The following is a 20,310-nucleotide window of genomic DNA, read 5'->3' as shown; positions in this document are numbered from 1 at the left end:
TTTAGAAAATAACATGGATAGACTATTATAATCTAACACTTACTTAATTTTTTAATTGTACCAATATTTTTTACAAATTATAACTTATTAAAGTTGCTGGATTTGATTTTTTTCTTTTTCTTTTTTTTTTTTTTGAGACAGGATCTCACTCTGTTGCCTATGCTTGAGAGCAGTGGTGTGATCTAGGCTCACTGCAACCTCTGTGTCCCAGGTTCAAGCGATACTCTCACTTTAGACTCCTGAGTCACTGGGACCCCAGATGGGTGCCAACAGGGCCGACTAATTTTTGTATTTATTAGGGACTGGGTTTTGCCGTGTTGCCCTGGCTGGTCTCGAACTCCTGAGGTCAAGCCATCCGCCCACCTTGGCCCCCTGAATTGCTGGGATTACTGGTATGAGCCAGATTTGATTTCTTAATAAATTTTCATGAATGTTCACTAATGTGATTGGCCTGTGGTTTTCACTTTTTATACTCTCCTTCTCAGATTTTGATACTTTTTTCCTTACCGAGTTTGGGTATCTTTCCCTGATCCAGGATTATATCCACGAGCACGCAGACATTTAGTTGTCATGTCTTTTTAGTCTCTTTTAATTTGGAATAGTCGTGCTCTTTCATTTGAAGTATGTGCCTGGTTTGGGTTTATCTGATGTTTCTACATGATTAGATACACATTTTGTATTTTTGTTAGGAATACCAAAATGTCATATTCTTCTCCCATGGCAGGTGAAGTTAAATTGTTTGTGAAAAAACCTTTTTTATTGAGATAAAAGTCATAACATAAACTTGTTAATTTTGATCATTTAAAACAGTAAAATTTAGTGGTTTTCAGTATATTCATAATATTGTGCAACTATTACCACTACTTCCAGAATATTTCCATCAGCCTCAAAAGGAACCCCATACCTGTCTATTCTCCCTATCTCCATCTTCTGGCAACCACTAATTTAATTTCTCTTTCTCTATGGATTTGTCCAATCTGGATATTTTGTATATATGGAATTGTACAAACATGACCTTTTGTGTGTGGCTTCTTTCACTTGTTGTAATTTTTTTCCAGGGTTCATCCATATTATACCATGTATTAGTGCTTCATTGTTTTTTTAATGTCTGAATAATATTCCATTATCTCAATATACCATATTTTAAAAATCTATTTGTCAATTAATAGATGTTTGGGTTGTTTTCACTTTTGACTATTAAAAATGAGGCTGCTGTGAATATTTCTGTAAAGATTAAGTTTTGTATCTTGGTAAAAGTGGTATATTTTAGTTTTCTCAATGGTAAAGATACTATTTTTCCTTTTAAATTAATAACTGCCTTATTGGGAGATACTTTCAGATTATGTAAATATTTTATTTCTTATTAAACCTTTACATAATAGTTTTAATACCCATTGATGATTCTCACTAGAAAGAGTTATTACTGTGATGGTTACTAAGTGGTTATATTTCATTATTCCTTCTTAGTCTCCCCAGCCTGTATATTCATTTATATCAGTATGAATTCATGTATTTTTATTTTATTTAATGTTTTATAATCAATTGCTATTCTCTATTCTTTTTGCTTATATTGTCCCAGATTTGCCTAGTGAGCTCCTTTCAGTCAGGCGTCTGTATTCTTTAGATATGTCCCCATCATTCTCTGTGCACTCCTTTAACTTCTGCACAAAAATTTGATTCACATCTTGTACTCTCCCTGCCCCAGTGCTGGAATAAGTCATTTCCCCCAAGGAACCTAGGTTCCTTTTAGTGGAGAATGTTATTTAAAAACTAAGATTAGAGAACTAGACATGCTTATTGCTGTTTTGATGTAATTTTTCCCCAGACCGTTTCAGCAGATATAGCTAGAAAATACACACACACACACACACACCCACCCACACACACACACACACACACCCCTCTATATCCATTTATCCATTTATAGATCTGGGCATATATCTGTAGCTCTACATATGTATCTGTGCTTAAATGCTGTCTGTCTAAATTGCATAATGATGCCATACATCATTACAGGTATCATTTTTGCCTTCCCCTCTTTCACATTTGTAAATCTCTTCTGCCAGTGAGAAACTTGGTTTCCATTTTACGCTTCATACATTACAAAATATTTTTGTATATGAAGTATGAGGAATAAGATTTACTTTTTCCATTTAATATACCATATCTGGTAAAGCAGATGTAATTTTAATCCCCACCTTTTTTTTTTTTAACAATAGACTTTATGTTTTAGAGCAGTTTTAGTTTAATGGATAAATGAGCAGAAAGTACAGAATGTTTCCCAATACTCCCTTATCACCCCATCCCTAGGTCCTCTGTTATAAGTGTCTTGCGTGAATATGGTACATTTGGTACAATCAGTGAGTCAGTGTTGATAAATTATTCATTAACTAAAGTCCATAGTTTATGTTAGGGTTCACTTTTGTGCTGTATATTCTATGGATTTTCACAAATGTATAGTGACATATATCTACCATGATCATTTCATACAGAATATTTTAATTTTCCTAAAAATAACCTGTGCTCTTCTTGCTTATCTCTTCCTCCCTCCAAACTCTTGGCAACCACTGATATTTTTACTGTCTCCATAGTTTTTCCTTTTCTAGAATGTCATAAAGCTAGAATCATGTACTACATAGGCTTTTAATTTTGGCTTCTTTCACTTAGCAATAAGCATGTAAAGTTCCTTTATGTCTCTTCATGACATAATAGCCTATGCCTTTTATTGCTGAATTATGTTCCATTGTATGGAAATCATCTTTTGTTTATCCACTTACCTATTGAAGAACACCTTGATTGCCTCCAAATTTTGACAATTATGAATAAAGCTGCTATAAACATCTGTGTGCAGGTTTTTGTGTGTACATATTTTCAGCTCATTCAGGTAAATACCTTGGAGCGCAATTCCTGGATGGTAAGATAAAGTTATGTTTAGTTTTGTGAGAAACTGCCAAAGTGGCTGGCTGTATCATTTTTCATTCCCAGCAGCAATGAATGAGAGTTCCTGTTGTTCTAGATCCTTGCCATCTTTTGTCAGCATTTTAGATTTTAGCTATTCTAATATGTGTGTAGTGGTATCCCATTGTTATTTTAATCTGCATTTCCCTGTGATATGTAATGTGGGACATCTTTTAACGTGTTTATTTGACATCTATATGTCTTCTTTGGAAAGGTGTCTGTTCATATCTTTTGCCTTTTTAAAAATTGAGCTTGTTGTTGACTTTTAAGGGATCCTTGCATATTTTGGATACCAGTCCTTTATCAGCTTTATGTTACAAATATGTTCTCCCAAGCTGTGGCTTGTTGTTTCATTCTCATAACAATGCCTTTCACTGAGGAGAGGTTTTCAATTTTAATAGAGTCCAAATTATGACTTTTTTTTTGCATCATTTATGCTTTTGTTGCTGTATCTAAAATGTCATCACCAAACCCAAGGTCACCTAGATTTTCTCCTATGTTATCTTCTAGGAGTTTTATATTAAATAATTTTGCATTTTACATTTAGGTCTGTGATCTATTTTGAGTTAATTTTTGTAAAAGATGTAAGGTCTGTATCTAGATGATTATTTCCATTATTGCTACTGTGATGCCCTGTTGTTCCAGCAATATTTGTCCAATAGACAATCCTTTCATTGTTGAATTGTTTTTTCTATTTTGTCAAAGATCAGTTGACTATATTTGTGTGTGTCTATTTCTGAGCTCTCTATTCTGTTTCCTTGATTTATTCGTCTATTGTTTTGCCAGTCCCAGGGACTGACTTGATTACTGTAGCTTTATAGTAAGTCCCAAAGCCAGGTAGTTGCAATCTTTGTCTTTGTTCTTCTTCAATATTGTGCTGGCTATTTTAGGTCTTTTGCATTTACATATAAATTTAGTAAACTTATTACTAAAAATCTTACTGGTTTTGATTTGTATTACACTGAATCTGTATATCAAGTTGGGAAGAACTGGCATATTGCCAGTATTAGTTTTCCTATCTGTGTTCATGTACTATCTCTTTATTTATTTAGATTTTTGGTTTCTTTTATTGTTTGTAGCTTTCCTCATACCAGTCTTGTACATATTTTGTGAGGTTTATACCTCAGTATTTGTCTTCTTTTGGTTCTAATGTAAATGGTATTGTGTTTTTCTACTTGTTCACTGCTGGTGTATAAAAAAATCAATTGTGTGTTACCCTTGTGTCCTGCAACCTTGCTATACTAGCTTATTAGTTCTAGAGGGCTTTTTGTTTTTGTTGTTGTTGTTGATTCTTTGGGATTTACTTCGTAGACAGTCATATCATTTGTGAAAAAAGACAGTTTTATTTTCTTCCTTCCCAATCTGTATAACTTTTATTTCCTTCTCTTGTCTTATTGCAGTAGCAGGGACTTCAACGAAAATGTTGAATAGAAATGGTGAGATGAAACATCCTTACTTTATTCCTTTTCTTGGAAGGAAAACATTGTTTCTCACCATTAAATATGATGTTTTTATAGATGTTTATCAAGCTGAGGTATTTTCCCTCTATTTCTAGTTTGCTGAGTTTTTATCATGACTGAATGTTGAGTTTTGTCAATGCTTTTTCTCCATCTATTGATATGATCATATGATTTTCTTTGTTAGCTTATCAACATGATGGATTGAATCAATTGACTTTGAATGTTGAACCAGCCTACCAGATACTTGGAATAAGTTCTACCTGCTTCATTATTGTATTTAAATTATCTTAGCTTAAATATTGCTCTAGTAGAGAATATTTTGTTCTTTGATCCATATTATTAATTTACTGTTCACTAGATTATAGTTTTTCTTGTTTGTTTTGTAAAGAAAAATTAGAGACCAGAGATTATTTTATTTTATTTTATTTTATTTTATTTTTGTGATGGAGTCTCACTCCGTCACCTGAGCTAGAGTGCAGTGGTGCGATCTCAGCTCGCTGGAACCTCCGCCTCCCGGGTTCAAACGATTCTTCTGCCTCAGCCTCCTGACTAGCTGGGACTACAGGTGTGCACTACCACGCCCAGCTAATTTTTTGTATTTTTAGTAGAGACGGGATTTCACCATGTTGGCCACCCTGGTCTAGAACTCCTGACCTCGTGATTCGCCCACCTCGGCCTCCCAAAGTGCTGGGATTGCAGGCGTGAGCACCATGCCCGGCCGGGGCTGTATTTTTTCTCAGCCTACCTCTCCTCCTGGGGAAAAGTTCTGAGCTACTGCTTTGGAATTGTAGGTTGGTGGGCTTAGTGGCCTGTTCCTCTTAGAGTGACACCACTACTTTATGTACAGAGCACTAGATGGAGATAGTAGTCTCTGGAGTCTTCTCAGCTTGGGTCTTTTGGCATGCAACACTCTGCCTCATGAGTGAGGTGGGATGAAGACTTTTGGGTCCAATGTTGTTAATCTGCAGGAATTGGTGTATAGCTACCACCCTATGAGTGGCAACTGGGCAGAGGAAGAGCACCCAGACCTCTCATGATCTTTCCCAGAACAGAGCTTCTGTAACCCAGAGCTGGAGGGAATGAGAAGTGCTGGTATCCTGCCACTCCTAGTGAGATATCGCTGGCCTGGAGTGGGAGTTGAGGGATGAAGGGGCCTTATGTTCTTGGCTTTACTTGCCTGTGGTAGAATTTCTATCATGCTGAACTGATTGTGTGTGTGTGAGGCAGGGGTGAGGGGGTTGGGGTAAGTAATGTATCTATTGCCATAGACTATTGCTGTTCTTTTTGAATAAATGTTTCTTTATTTGGTGTTGGTCTTAGTAAGATTTTCTGAGAAGGTTAATGGTTGCTTTTTATAATTTTTACCAATTATAATTCTTTTCCTAGTGGGAGTGTTTGTGGAACTCCTCATGTTACCATTCTGTAAGTGAGCTTCATATTCTTTTTCCTTCTTTTTTTTTTTTTGTGAGACAGAGTCTCACTCTGTTGCCCAGGCTGGAGTGCAGTGGTGCGATCTTGGCTCACTGCAACCTCTGCCTCCTGGGTTCAAGCGATTCTCCTGCCTCAGCCTCTCGAGTAGCTGGGAGTATAGGCGTGTGCCACCATGCTCGGGTAATTTTTTGTATTTTTAGTAGAGACAGGGTTTCACCGTGTTAGCCAGGATGGTCTGGATCTCCTGACCTCGTGATCCACCTGCCTTGGCCTCTCAAAGTGCTGGGGTTACAGGCATGAGACAACACCACACCTCGCTGAGCTTCATATTCTTTAGGAATTAATTGGTATTATAATCATGGTTTTAGAGCTATTACATATACTATACTAGCTATACTTTACATATTAGCTATGTTTATGTATATAATAATTCTAACTTCTAATTGTTTGTATCAGGGTGTTAGAGTAGTTATTTAGTATTTATTTATATTGCCATGCACCTTTACTACATATCCATTCATTCAGATCAGTTATAATTGTGAGCATATATTTATAATACTTTCTCTTAGAATTATACTTTTATATTAATTTTAATGTTTCACAAGATGCATTGCAATTGTAATTTTTGATTACACACAAAATATGTATCTCAAATATATATATCTTGAGCAAATGTACCTATTCATAAATGAGTACAATCTATAGACTCCACTTAGGTAAGGTACAAAAACAGCAAATGAATTTATGCTGTTAGAATAGTGGTAATATTCTTATAGTTTTTTAGGTGAGTGCTGATTACTTAGTTGTGTTCATGTTGTGAAAAATCATTGAGTTTTAGACTTCTGATATGTGCAGTTTTATGCATGTTATACTTAAATAAAAACTTAACATTTCATTATGGGGTCTGTATGAGTTATACAGTTTTAACCAAATACAGTTTAGACTAAATTTACTACATTTAACATTTTACTTATTTGGTATTTTAAAATTATGTTTTGAGCCTCTAGTTTTAAGATGGCTTGTTTCCTATCTTTGTAACTGAAAAAATAATTTATAACATAAATTATTATGAGTATTAAAAATTCTTTTTGATATTGTGTCTCCTCAAAGCATTTTAAGATGCTGTGAGCCTCAAAATATTTTTTTTGAAATATTGAAGTTTAGAGGTCGTTTATAAATTGTTAAAAAATATGTTTTTCCCACCACAATTCCAGGGAAAACTCTATATGCAAAGTACACCCTTTATATAACATATATAAAATCAGGGAGGTCATTTTATCCATTGTAATACATTTTTAAATTTTATTCTGTAGGACTATTTTGAAAGAAAGTGGGTTTGCCAGATACCTTCATTCAGCTGTTCTTATCAATGGAGCTATGCTTATTTTTGGAGGAAATACCCATAATGACACTTCCTTGAGTAACGGTGCAAAATGTTTTTCTGCCGATTTCCTGGCATATGACATAGGTATGTATCTGTTAGGATTGTACAAAGTAGGAAATATCAGAAATTTTCCATATAGATATTCTCAAATACATTAATTGATAGCATGTGTATATGTCATTTTAGAGATAAGTGATAGAATATGAATGGAATTCTTTCTAATTTCAGCATAGTAGTATTATAGTAATAGAGCCATGAGAACAGAAGTACTGAGCAGAAGTAGTGGTAGATACAGAGAAGTACAAAAAGCTAGATTTGGATGTCCTTTTTGATGACTTTTTATGTTGTTTCCCTTTGTGAACACTATTATCAGTTTATTGTGTTTGCTACATATTAATTTTGATAATGGGTAGATATGGAATACTGTCAAATTATGTAAATTTTTATACATAGTAGGAATGTAACCATTTTAGATTTTAAGGGATAAGCAAAAATATATTTTATATTAAACATTTCAGGTATACTTACTAAGTATAGGAATCTGATAGAACTGGAGAAAGGAATAGAGATAGTAGAGCTAAAGAAATAAGATTTTGAGACGAAATGGAAACCCAGATGTATCTGGGAAACAACTACATAAGCATGTTTTCCCAAAGAACCAAAAACAGAATGCATTTATACGACTCACCAGTTTTAGTTATGCAATGTAGTCCTATCAATTTCTGAATATTTAAGTGAATGTATTTATTGAAATACTAAATTTAGGTATCCAGTAGACCCTTGTAGTGAAAACATTGTTTTTCTATGTATCAAACTATATATAAAACCTAGCTGATATTTAAAATATACTTATCAGTACTTAAGAGCACCTTTTATCGAGGCTATAAAGTATTATACCAATTTGAAGCAATTAGGAAACATTTTTATAAGTAAAAATAAAAGAATAACACATTTAATAGATGTAAGAAGTATACTTTTTCTCTTAAACCTCGTAAAGGCACATAATCTGCTTTGGTAAATTATTTCAAGTAGAATCATGTAAAGAAAACTATGACTATTAATAAGCACTTTAATCTTTTTACTATTACGGTTGTTTCAAAGGAAATTCCTAGTAATAAAGTTAAGCATGGTTTTTAAATCTAAGTAATGAATGTCATTCTGTGATTAATCATTCCATACTAATAATTTAATCTTTTTCGTTTTGAAATAATTATTTGAAGTGATAACTCCCGATGAATATGGGATTGTCTTAGCTTTTAGGAGGCTCATTAATCATTGTTTGAAATTAGTCAAATGAGTTGAATGAAGTACTGAATCTAGGCTGGCAGTGACTTTATCTCATTGCTAGGTTGGGCCTGTCAATATGTATTTGTTTTGGCTGTGGTGATAAAACACTGGGCTTATTTTTGTGGAAGTTGATGAAAGTTTTGTTTGTTTTTCTTCGGGGGAAAAAGTCCCACAAAAAGTATAGATTGTTGTTGTTATTGTTAAAAATCCATGAAGTGGAATTTTGAACTTTTGCAAAAGGTTCTTCAAGGAGCTTCCACACAATGTCTGTACTTCAATGAAGAATTTAAGGTTGAGCTATTTTCTGGCTGACATAATGAGAATGTATTTTTATTTTTTCATATTGTTGAAGATTATGATATATCAAGTTTTATGTGTCAAAAAACGTAGGTGAAAAAATTTGGAGAATTTTGTTTCAGAAATAGATGTCAGATTATGATGATTCTAATTATTACTCTTATTTAATTTCCTTCTATGTGCTAGGTACTGTGTTAAGTAATTTATATACAAAATTTTTAACCTACCTTGTAGCATGATATTATTATCCTAATTTTCAGAAGATTAAACAGACGACAGTAACAGGAACTTGCCAAAGCCATGCAGGTAGTAGGTGGTAGATACAACTTTTTTAACTCCTGAAACTTGTGGTAGTCTTTCTCTTTGACTACATCATGCTGATTAGTTGGGCCCATTGTATGTTCTTAATTATGGCAACAGATTACCTTATTCTTAGTAATGCTTGTTTCTTAATGCTGTGGAAATATAGAAGCAAATATGAGTTCCATTTTTTCAAGCAAGTTGTTCAGACTGGAGGAAGGAATAGCGTATTTTAAACAATTTTATATTTTAACAAAGGTTTTTTTTTTTTCCCCCCTGTGCTAACGCTGACAACAAAAACATAAAGACAGTTCCACAATTCAACATAGATTAAAACTGTTTGGCTTTATCTCATTTGATTATTTGTAGGTAGTTCTCAAAAAGGTTCTCTAAGATAATCTGTATTTATCCTCCTGGGTTTGTAGTATGAAATGTTGGACTATTTTCCTGGGAAAAGGTATTTTTCATGTTATTCTTTATACTTCAACAAATGTCTTTCAAAATAATTGTTTTGCTTATAGAGTATGTTTTTGTGGAAATAGATATAAGCGTTGTATAATAAACCAATTAGGAAACAGAAAAAATGTCATGTTGCTAATTTTTCTTTTCACTGTGGTGCATTAGGACTTTTTTGGTGCATTTATGGAAGGCACTTAAAAACTTAGCTGGTTGCTTTGTGTTATATGATGTTTAAAGAAATAGGAATATTTGTACCATTTCTAATATTTTATTGTTGCGAAATGTATTATGTCAACCTTACTGCCATAGTAAATTTTACACAGTCAATATCGCTAATCTTTGGGTATATAACCTTGCCTTCACAGTTCCCATTCTATTATTGCATAATGGATGTAGAAGGCATATGCTGGTGATTTCCAAACATGGCCATACCTTGGCATCCTCTTTGGAGGTTGGTTGGAAAAAAAAAAACTAACTTATATAATCAGATTCTTTGAGATTAGATACTGTGCCTCTATGTTTTTAAAAAGTGACTAAAGTGCAGCTGATAATACAGCTAGGGTGGTGAATAAGATAGGTTGAATATAACACATAGCATGACACATTTCTTAATTTGACTGTAACATATGACGTGACACAATTCCTAATGTTCTAGTTTGTAAATCTAGTTTGAGGTCAGATTTAATTTTTTTTGTTATTGTTAGCGCTGTTATTATTACTTTCAGAAAGCCACCATGACACCTTCTTCAAGGTTAACAAGAACTTTCTGGTTAAGATAACCTTCTATTTAGAATTCACACAGAATTCTGAAACAAGATGTAAAACAAGTTATTGACCATATTTTTCTTCATCAAAAAGATAATAGAGGATAATATAAACATGAAAATGTAATTTCCTGAGTTAAATTATTTAAGAATGGGTAGGGAATAGGATTTGTATAAGAACTATATCTTGCAGAAAGCAGAATAGCCAAAATTTCAAATGAGATTGAAAGAATAATCGAGTTTTCAGAATAAATTCCCTGAACATAGTGGTTTACTTATGACATTAATTTCCTTATAGGTGATTATTTAAAAACTAAATCAGTAAAAACTGAAAAGTAATTTTGTATTTGAGAAAGTACTATTTTAATTGGCAGTATATAATAATGTATATTCTTAACCATTTTATTATACAGTGAAATTGCAGTTCTGTGTACTCTTAAAAGATCACTTAACTGGCCGGGCATGGAGGCTCATTCCTGTAATCCCACCACTTTGGGAGGTTGAGGCAGGCTGATCGCCTGAGGTCGGGAGTTTGAGACCAGCCTGACCAACATGGAGAAACCCCGTCTCTACTAAAAATACAAAAATTAGCTGGTTGTGGTGGTGCATGCCTTTAATCCCAGCTACTCAGGAGGCTGAGGCAGGAGAATCGCTTTTACCCTGGAGGCAGAGGTTGTGGTGAGCCAAGATCGCGCTGTTGCACTTTAGCCTGGGCAACAAGACCGAAACTCCGTCTCAAAAAAAAAAAAAAATTCACTTAGCTTATTAATGAAGCCTAGGATACTTGATTTTGCCCAACTCTTTGGAGTGATATATATGTATACATATATAATAGATACAGTTTGGTAAGGCATATAATTTCATAGCAAAATCATATTCAAATTAAGTCATCTAGTTATTTAATTTTTTGGAATACTCAGGCAAGATTATGAAAATTCCAATCTGCTTGCTCTTCATGTTTATAGTTATTTTTATTTTCTGGAGGTTATTTTATTAGTTCCTCTCTCTGTTTATCAGTATTTCTCTATGCACTTTGTTACATTCTTAGGGCTTTTTCTTGATGAAAGTGGTACCACTTAGCTGGCCACCTGAAAGAAACAGTTTCTTTGTAGATCAGGAAAATCCTTAGAATCATTCGCACATTTTTTTTCAAAGAATTTAGCCAACTGTTGACTGTTTTAAGCTTCATTATATCCTTTGCTTAAGGTGTTCTCTTTCTTTTTTGGGGGATTCTATACAAGAAATAGTAGTTTATTCTTTTTTAAAAAGAGACCACTCAGTAAAAGAAAAAATAACCTTTTATTTTGAGGAAAGGATGAACTAACATTTATCTAATGTTTTCAATAGTGCTTGGCATGTCACACATGATTTATAATTATTATTACATCTGTGTAGTGTACATTAGTATATTTAATTTGTAGAAGACAACACTGATTTACCATGGTTAAACCCAAAGTCACACAGGCTATAAGATGTTGTATTCAGAATTTAAAGTTAAGTCTACATTCAGAGTCCTTTTGATACCAACACTATACACTATGATATTTTTTTTTCGTGGTTTAACAGGAGAAAAATGGAATTTTAGTTGGAAAGAATTTGTTAGTGTAATAAGACATTCAAAAATAGTTTTTATCAATAGATTTAATCATATTTCTGAGATGTATTTGAATTTCTCTCTACCTGTCCCCCTGCCATAAGTTGATTGGAAAATAGTGACCTCAAGATAGAAAATCTAGGAGAAAAAAAAGGATAATGGATAATGAATCTCTCTCATTCTTAACAAGTCTACATCCATTTTGAGAGACTGTATTGAATACAAAAATTACTGAATAAAGATTAATGAAAAAATGCTCTGAAAAAGCAGACTCTTTAATAAATAGTACTGGGAAAAGTTGACATTCATTTGCAGGAATATGAAACCACACCCTCCCCTCTACACTAAAAATGGATCGAAACAATAAAACAACAGAAAACTGGAAAAATGCTTCAAGATTTTATGAAAAAGGCCACAACAGCACAGGCAACAAAAGCAAAAGTAAACAAATGCTATCATATAAAAATAAAAAGCTTCTGCAAAGCAAAGGACAATCAACAGAGTGAAAAGACAGCCTACAGAAGGGGAGAAAATATTTGCAAACAAATCTGACAGGGGATTAACATCCAGAATATATAAGGAACTAAGAAAATCTCAACAGTAAAGAAAACCACACCAAACAATTACACCATTTTGTAAATATTTTTTGTGTAAACACAAAACCACAGCATTTTGTAAATATTTAACAAAAATAGGCAAATGATCTCAACAGACATTTCTCAGAAGAAGACATACAAATAACCAATAATATATGACAGCGTGCTCAACATCAGTGATATCAGAGAAATACAAATCAAAACACAATGAAGTATCATCTCTCACCATTTAGGATATTTATTGTCAAAAAGACAAAAAATAGCAAATGCTGGTGAGGATGCAGAACAAAGGGGAAATGTTTTTGGTGGAAATGTAAGCTAGTACAGCCACTATGGAGAACAGTATGGAGGTTCTTCAAAAAACTACAAATAGAACTATTACATACCACTACTGGACATGTATCCAAAGGAAAGAAAATCAGTATATTAAAGAGACACCTGCACCTCCAGGTTTATTGCAGTACACATCACAACATCCAAGATATGGATAGGGTAAACTGTGCTTATTTTAGAATATTAAAATATTCTAAACTAAATTTAAAGTATTAAAATATTTTAAAGTTGGTTCCAAGATATGGAGTATTCCAAGATATGGAACCAACTAGGTTTCTAACAAGAGATGAATGAATTTGAAAAATGTCGTATATATACATGCTGAAATACTATTCAGCCATAAAAAGAATGAAGTCCTGTCATTGTGGCAACATGATGGAACTGGAAGACATTATGCTAAGCGAAATAAGCCAGGAACAGAAAGTTAAACACTGTATGTTTCACTCATATGTGGAAGCTAAAACAGGTTGATCTAGAGGAAAAAGGTAGAACAGAGGATACTAGAGTCTGAGAAGGGTAGGGAGAAGTGGTAGGTTACACAGAGAGATTTGTTAAAGAATACAAAATTACAGCTACATAGGAGGAATACATTGTAGAGTTCTATAACACTGTAAGATAACTATAGTTAGTTACTATGTATAGTTTCAAATATCTAGAATGAGGATATTGAATATTTCTAACAAAAAGAAATGATAAATGTTCGAGATGATTGATAGGCCAATTACCCTGATCTGATCACTATACATTATATGTATTGAAGTATCACTATCTACTCCATTAATATGTAAAATTATTATTTCTTAGTTAAAAAATGTAAAAAAGGAAAAAAGTTTAAAAAAAATCTTACCTCTTGGGGGAAGAAGGAGGAAGGACAAAGAAGTCATGAATATAGAATGAAAAATTTAAAATAAAATATTAACATGTAGGATCCAACCATATTTCAAAAGTTGAATAAACTATGATCAAATAGGGTTCATTCTAGGAATTCAACTGTGATTCATTATCTGGGAATCTATAATTATAATTTATTAGTTCAAAACTATTAAGGCAACGGGACATATAATTGTATATCAAAACATTATAAAATCATTTCAATTAAGATTAGGTGTCAAACAGTAATGCCTACTTTGCCTGGCAGAAAGTAAAAAACTAAATAAATATGTATTTAATGTCTTAGGGGACAAATCCTAAGAGAAGGTATGGGTATGAATGAGTTTTTTTAACCGAGAATGAGATAACCTAGGGTAAATTGTGCTTATTTCAGAATATTAAAAGAAGTTTTGAAGTAAGGAGCCAAAAAACAGAACCCCAGTAAAGTACCATCATTTCAGAGGCAGGTGGGAGAAGATATTTGGCAACATCCAGAATGTAATTTTCTATTATAGAAGTATTGAAATGGCTAATATAGGTTTTTCTTTATATTCATCTTGTTATGAGCCTTTTACATACAACCTGTGTGTACGTTCTGTCTTATTTCAAATTTGCAATTAAGACTGACTTATGAATTGGCATTCTAAGTGAAACAGTAAAAGATTTTTTGTTTTTTTGGAATGGAGTGCAATGGCACGACCTCGACTCACTGCAACCTCTGCCTCCCACGTTCAAGTGACTCTCCTGCCTCAGCCTCCTGAGTAGCTGAGATTACAGGCGCCCGCCACCATCCCCGGCTAATTTTTGTATTTTTCAGTAGAGACAGGATTTCACCATGTTGGCCAGGCTGGTCTTCAACTCCTGACCTCAGGTGATCTGCCTGCCTGGCCTCCCAAAGTGCTGGGATTGCATGCATTAGCCACCGCACCTGGCCAAAAGATTTTTTAAAGTGTCTTTACAGTAATACAGATTATACACACACACACACACACACGTGTATGTATATGTATATATATTATGAAAAAACATGAGCATTTATGGAAAAATTAGCCAGTGAATTTACATTTTCCACTTGCATTTTTTTGGTATAATAGTTAAAATAAATCAGTCTCCCTTCAGCTTGAGTTTTAATATAATTATCTATCCCTCATGTGTAAATAGTTTTGATGGTATAGTACTGTTTGCTCAAATTTGGGTTTGAGAGAATAGTAACTAAGTTTTTGATCTTATGTGTATTGAGTATATGGTTCATAATTAATAGTTAGTACCTTAAATAATGAGTAAGTTAACAGGTGTGTTATTTTATTTTTTATTTTTTTAAGCCTGTATTCCAGAGAGTGTATATTACCTTGGTCTTCATTCTTTTCATTGTGGCTGTTTTGTTGGTATAGAATATTATTTCTGTAATTTTCATGATGTCAGTAACTATGGAATTTGCTTTAATTTGTTTGGCCTTGAACTGTTTATGAAGTGATAATAATCTAAGTACTCCAGAAATATATTTTCTTCTTGGCAAGAAATATAAATTGTAGTCAGACAGATTAAAAATGTAAGAGACTTTTTAGTGTAAGAATTGGTTTAGACTACATGTAAACACATTATATTTATTTAGTATTGAGCTTTAAGGCATTTGATTTATGCCCACATATCAAGCTGACATATTTGTGTTTTCTTCCTCTTGTTATCTGGACGGCAGAGAATTCTCCATATGGCCATAGGGAGGGGTGTTGATGTAACAGTGGTGGATGACATAGGGATTTGAGCTACATACTTATACAGATTGCTTGTGCCCTGTGTTCCTGCTCATACTTGATCAGGGGTACCACTTCCATTTCATATTCTTAGGGTTATTGGTAACAATATAGCTCATGATTGCAAACTGTCAACACGTAGTCATTTGATTACCCGTGCTTAAGCATTCTATTTTTATCTGGACCCAATGGCAAGGCAGTAATAGAGGTATATAACTTTCCACCGCAGATGGTATGGCCTTTGACATGTGTGTGAAGACTGCATTGTGATTCTTTCACTGGGGCTTGCCGTAAATTCCATATACTACTTTTTCCAGCAGTGACACTACCAAGAACTGTAGTATGTACTGGGTCGTATGTCCCTAGCTGCGGAGTTGCATGCAGGGTAGACTTCACTGACAGCAGAGCTATTTCCTACCCTGGCTGGAAAGAGCTGGCAGCCTTTAATGTCTTGCAGTATATGGGCTGAAGCAGTATTCCTAGGATCGGAATGTGCTGCCTTTAGAACACAAAGAGGCCTACCAGATGGTTTGCTTTCTTCTTTGTAATGGGAGTTGCAAGATACATGATTGGTCTTTTAATTCGGATGAGCTGTCTACGAATGTTCTTGTCCACTGGACCACTAAATATTTTACCAACATGAAAGTCTCTGAGTCTTTGTAGATTTTATTTTCCACCCTTTGAAGCATATGTCTTAAGAAGGTCTCTGTTGCATTATTCTTGCCCATCTGGCCCAATTAGCATAATGGTGTTAATGTAGTAGAACAACGTAATGTTCTGCAAGATATCCAACAGGATCAAATGTATTCTGACTATGTATGAAAAAAGAGGGCAGAATTAATATCACCCTAAGGCAAAAGTGTGAAGGTATACTAGTTTCCCTTCCATGAGAATGCAAATGATTTTTGATCCTCTTTTTTGATAGTTAGCAAAGAACACATTTGCCAACTCCGTGGCCATGTTAATTTGCTCTAATAAAACATATACATCTTGCATAACACCTGCAATTTTAGTTCTACTTGGTGGTAGGTGACTGCTATCCTTTAAGCTTTGTTTAGTTTGCAGGGGCCAAACTGATGATTTAGATGGAGATTTGATGGGGTCCATTATCCTGGCATTATTTCGATTCTTAAGGGTGATACTAATTGCTTCTATCCACTCTCTCTGGAATGTGATAGTATTTTAAAATTTATTGTGTTACCCAGGGCATAAAAGCTCCCAGAGGCCTCCACTGTGATAACCAAGGACCAAATATGGTAGGTGTTGTGCCATTTACTAAGTCTGTTTATTCCAATTCTATATCCAGCGACTGAAGACATGATCACTGGGTGAGTCTGTGACCCAGTGGACCCATTTTGAGCTGGACCTTGTCCAGGATTCCTTTTGTTTCCTCATCCCCATACATCCTTACTATAAAAAGAGGCAATAATGATACTTTGTATCTGCAGGTGTCAGTGTCAACTCAGACTCTGTGTTCAATAGTACTTGAAATGTTTGTGATGCCTTTCTTTCTAGACTACAATTTAACCAAAGAGATTATTATGGATGTTTCTGAGGAATAGCTGGGGAAATTAATAACACATACACTTGCTGTGGTATTTCAGAGTCCTTCTTCCTTCACCCCAGAATTTAAAATTTATCATCTCTGGATTTCCAAAATGGCTCATGTCCAGAAATTGAGCAATGCATTGTGACTTTTTAATTGCAGCATCTACAGTTAGCCTCCTGATCATCCATCCTTGTTTTCTTTCTTTTTTTTTTTTGAGACTGTCGCTGCTGCTGGAGTGCAGCGGCCGGATCTCAGCTCACTGCAAGCTCCGCCTCCCGGGTTTACGCCATTCTCCTGCCTCAGCCTCTCCAGTAGCTGGGACTACAGGCGCCCGCCACCTTGCCCGGCTAGTTTTTTGTATTTTTTAGTAGAGACTGGGTTTCACCGTGTTAGCCAGGATGGTCTCGATCTTCTGACCTCGTGATCTGCCCGTCTCGGCCTCCCAAAGTGCTGGGATTACAGGCTTGAGCCACCGCGCCCGGCCCTTGTTTTCTTTTGATAATGTAAGTTGGGAATACCCTTGTTGACTATCTGTTTTGCCTCTAGGGATACTATGTTCTGTTAAATATCTCTATAATTCTTTATAAGTTAATTCCCTTGATTGACACTTTTGACCTTGCTGCTCATTACAATAATTGCCCTCTACTTGCACTGGCTTCTGTTACTTCAGTGTTACCAGCTGGCCTCTGTTGTCCTGTTGTTTCCCATCATTGGGCTCAGTTCTGTTACAGTTTCTCTTACCATCAGCTTTGATCTATGGAGGAGACCCACGAAATTCTTAGTGATGCTACTTAGTGTCTCTCCCACCATCATATTCTTCAGGGCTTTGGTAATTGTCATATCATCTGGCCCTTTCCGTAGATAAAATGGCCTGGTGGGTTTTCTGGCATTACAATGTATATTGGTTTCAGCATGTGCACATTTTTAGACTTTTAATCACTGCCTTTACTGTTTGCTATGGCAGTTCCGGCATTTTGACCTTACTTAGCATGGGGTATATTTTTCGTGTTTTACATGTTTCTAGGACTCATCCAGACAGCAAGTTAACATCACCTCTTGTGGCATCCTTGTCAGAAAGGTAAATCCTGCATCTTGGGAGAAGGCTTTCAAATCAATAAACTCTCCCTAATCCAATGATAAGGTTCTGGCCTGCTTGATCAAGCTCCCCTCTGAACCTCATACCACCTGTACTCTCCCACCTCCTTCCAACATGTACTGTCTATCTGTCTAGGTTTTTTTGGTTTTTTGTTTGTTTGTTTGTTTTTGAGACAAGAGTCTTGCTCTGTCGCCCAGGCTGGAGTGCAGTGGTGTGACCTCGGCTCACTGCAACCTCCGTCTCCTGGGTTCAAGCAATTCTCCTGCCTCAGCCTCCTGAGTAGCTGGGACTACAGGCACCTGCCACCACACCCGGCTAATTTTTTTGTACTTTTAGTAGAGACGGGGGTTTCACTATGTTGGCCAGGCTGGTCTTGAACTCTTGACCTTGTGATCCGCCCACCTCTGCTTCCCAAAGTGCTGGGATTACAGGCGTGAGCCACTGCGACCGGCGAAGGTCTTACAGATTCTTTGGTGGTATATTCTCTTTCTTTCCTTAGCAGTCCCAACATGTACCTGGATGAGTTATGTTGATACCCAACCCAAGTTATAGGCCCTCTGGCCAGTACTGAAGATGTGAGCAGATCCTGACCTGGGCCACAGGTCTTGCTGGAGAGTAACCCCTACATGGTATTTAAGCAAAGGCAGAGTGCTATCTGTGTTTTAGGAGGGTAGGGTGGATCATTTCTGCAGTGTCAGATGATTCAGGAAAATCTGAGAATTCAAAATTTGGGGAGATTTTAAGGAGCATCAACTTCTGATACTCCCATTTTGTGTGTCAGAGTCCTTTTTCTTCTGGGGCTTGACCTTCTTTAATTGGCAGATCTTCTATAATTGGCAGTCTTTTTATATGGTACTGAGGAGACCCTCTGGCTTTATCAGCCTTTCATTATCTTTTTTTAGAGCACACTGGGGCTAAGCAGTAGACATGCAATTCTAATATCTTAATAGTTACCCTTCCTCATGTTTTTCAAGCATCTAGTACTTCCTCCTGCTACACTATTCCCTTCTATTGGTATGCCGTCCTAACTTACCACTAGTTTAAGTTTTTGCAGTTGCTTGATGGCCACTTTGTGCCAAGAACTGTCTGTGCTCCACCTACCACCAATGATGAGTTTTTCATTGCTAGCCTGGCAATGTATGATCCAGCTCTCAAACTCCAACTTATTTCTTACTTTCTTATACCATTCCTGAAACAAGGCAGAGTTTGAGTCCTCTGGAAAGCAGACTCTGAGGTAGAGTTTAGTATTCATGATGTTAATTGGGAGTACCCTTACAATCAATGCCTTTGCAAGAGGTAGGGGGATGAAGCAGAATTGGACAAAGGGAGAAGCTGAGTTGTGATGTGGACAGATAACCTTAGTCAACCCTGTAAGGATTGACTGAAGGCAAAATAATTGGTCATACTTCTCCCATGTTGGGCTGGAATGGCCAGGCCTTTTTACCACCACATTTATCAGTCATTGGATATGGGTCATTCTAAGAAGGGTGTGCCCTTGAGCGAAGTGGGCCTGTGTTCCTCAGGCAGTTTGTGAGGTAGCTTGCAACTGACTATTCACTGACAGCACTACTAGCAACCCAGACAACAAATTTATTTTTTTTGAATGATGATCTGGGCAGCATATATCCATGTCTACCAGAAATATCCAAACTTCAGATGATTAACACCAAATAAAAATTTATTTTTCACCTATTATACATGTTCATCATTGGTTGGCAGGGGAGTTTTTTTTTTTTTTAATTATTATACCTTAAGTTCTAGGTACATGTGCACAATGTGCAAGTTTGATGCATAGGTATACATGTGCCATATTGGTTTGCTGCACCCATTACCTCATCATTTACATTAGGTATTTCTCCTAATGCTATCCCTTCCCCAGCCCTCCACCCAACAACGGGCCCTGGTGTGTGATGTTCCCCGCCCTGTGTCCAAGTGATCTCATTGTTCAATTCCCACCTATGAGTGAGAACATGCAGTGTTTGGTTTTCTGTCTTTGTGATAGTGTCCTGAGAATGATGGTTTCCAGCCTCATCCATGGCCCTGCAAAGGACATGAACTCATCCTTTTTATGGCTGCATAGTATTCCATGGTGTGTATGTGCCACATTTTCTTAATCCGGTCTATCATTGATGGACATTTGGGTTGGTTCCAAGTCTTTGCTATTGTGAATAGTGCCGCAAT

At 35.5% G+C, this 20,310-nt stretch overlaps 1 protein-coding gene across 1 annotated transcript in view; it reads left to right on the top strand.

Annotated features, from left to right (window-relative positions):
• Nucleotides 1–20,310, top strand: part of ATRNL1 (attractin-like 1) — a gene marked incomplete at its 3' end in the record, with an annotated part of 405,371 nt that overhangs the window by 102,614 nt on the left and 282,447 nt on the right. Inside the window, exon 9 of the mRNA XM_011967565.1 lies at nt 7,163–7,317. Within this exon, the coding sequence (XP_011822955.1) occupies nt 7,163–7,317 (155 nt within the window). The remainder of the gene's footprint in view (nt 1–7,162; nt 7,318–20,310) is intronic.

Source organism: Mandrillus leucophaeus, unplaced genomic scaffold (assembly GCF_000951045.1).
Source record: "Mandrillus leucophaeus isolate KB7577 unplaced genomic scaffold, Mleu.le_1.0 Scaffold80, whole genome shotgun sequence".
Lineage (NCBI taxonomy): Eukaryota > Metazoa > Chordata > Mammalia > Primates > Cercopithecidae > Mandrillus > Mandrillus leucophaeus.
This window is presented reverse-complemented; position numbering and strand designations above follow the sequence as displayed.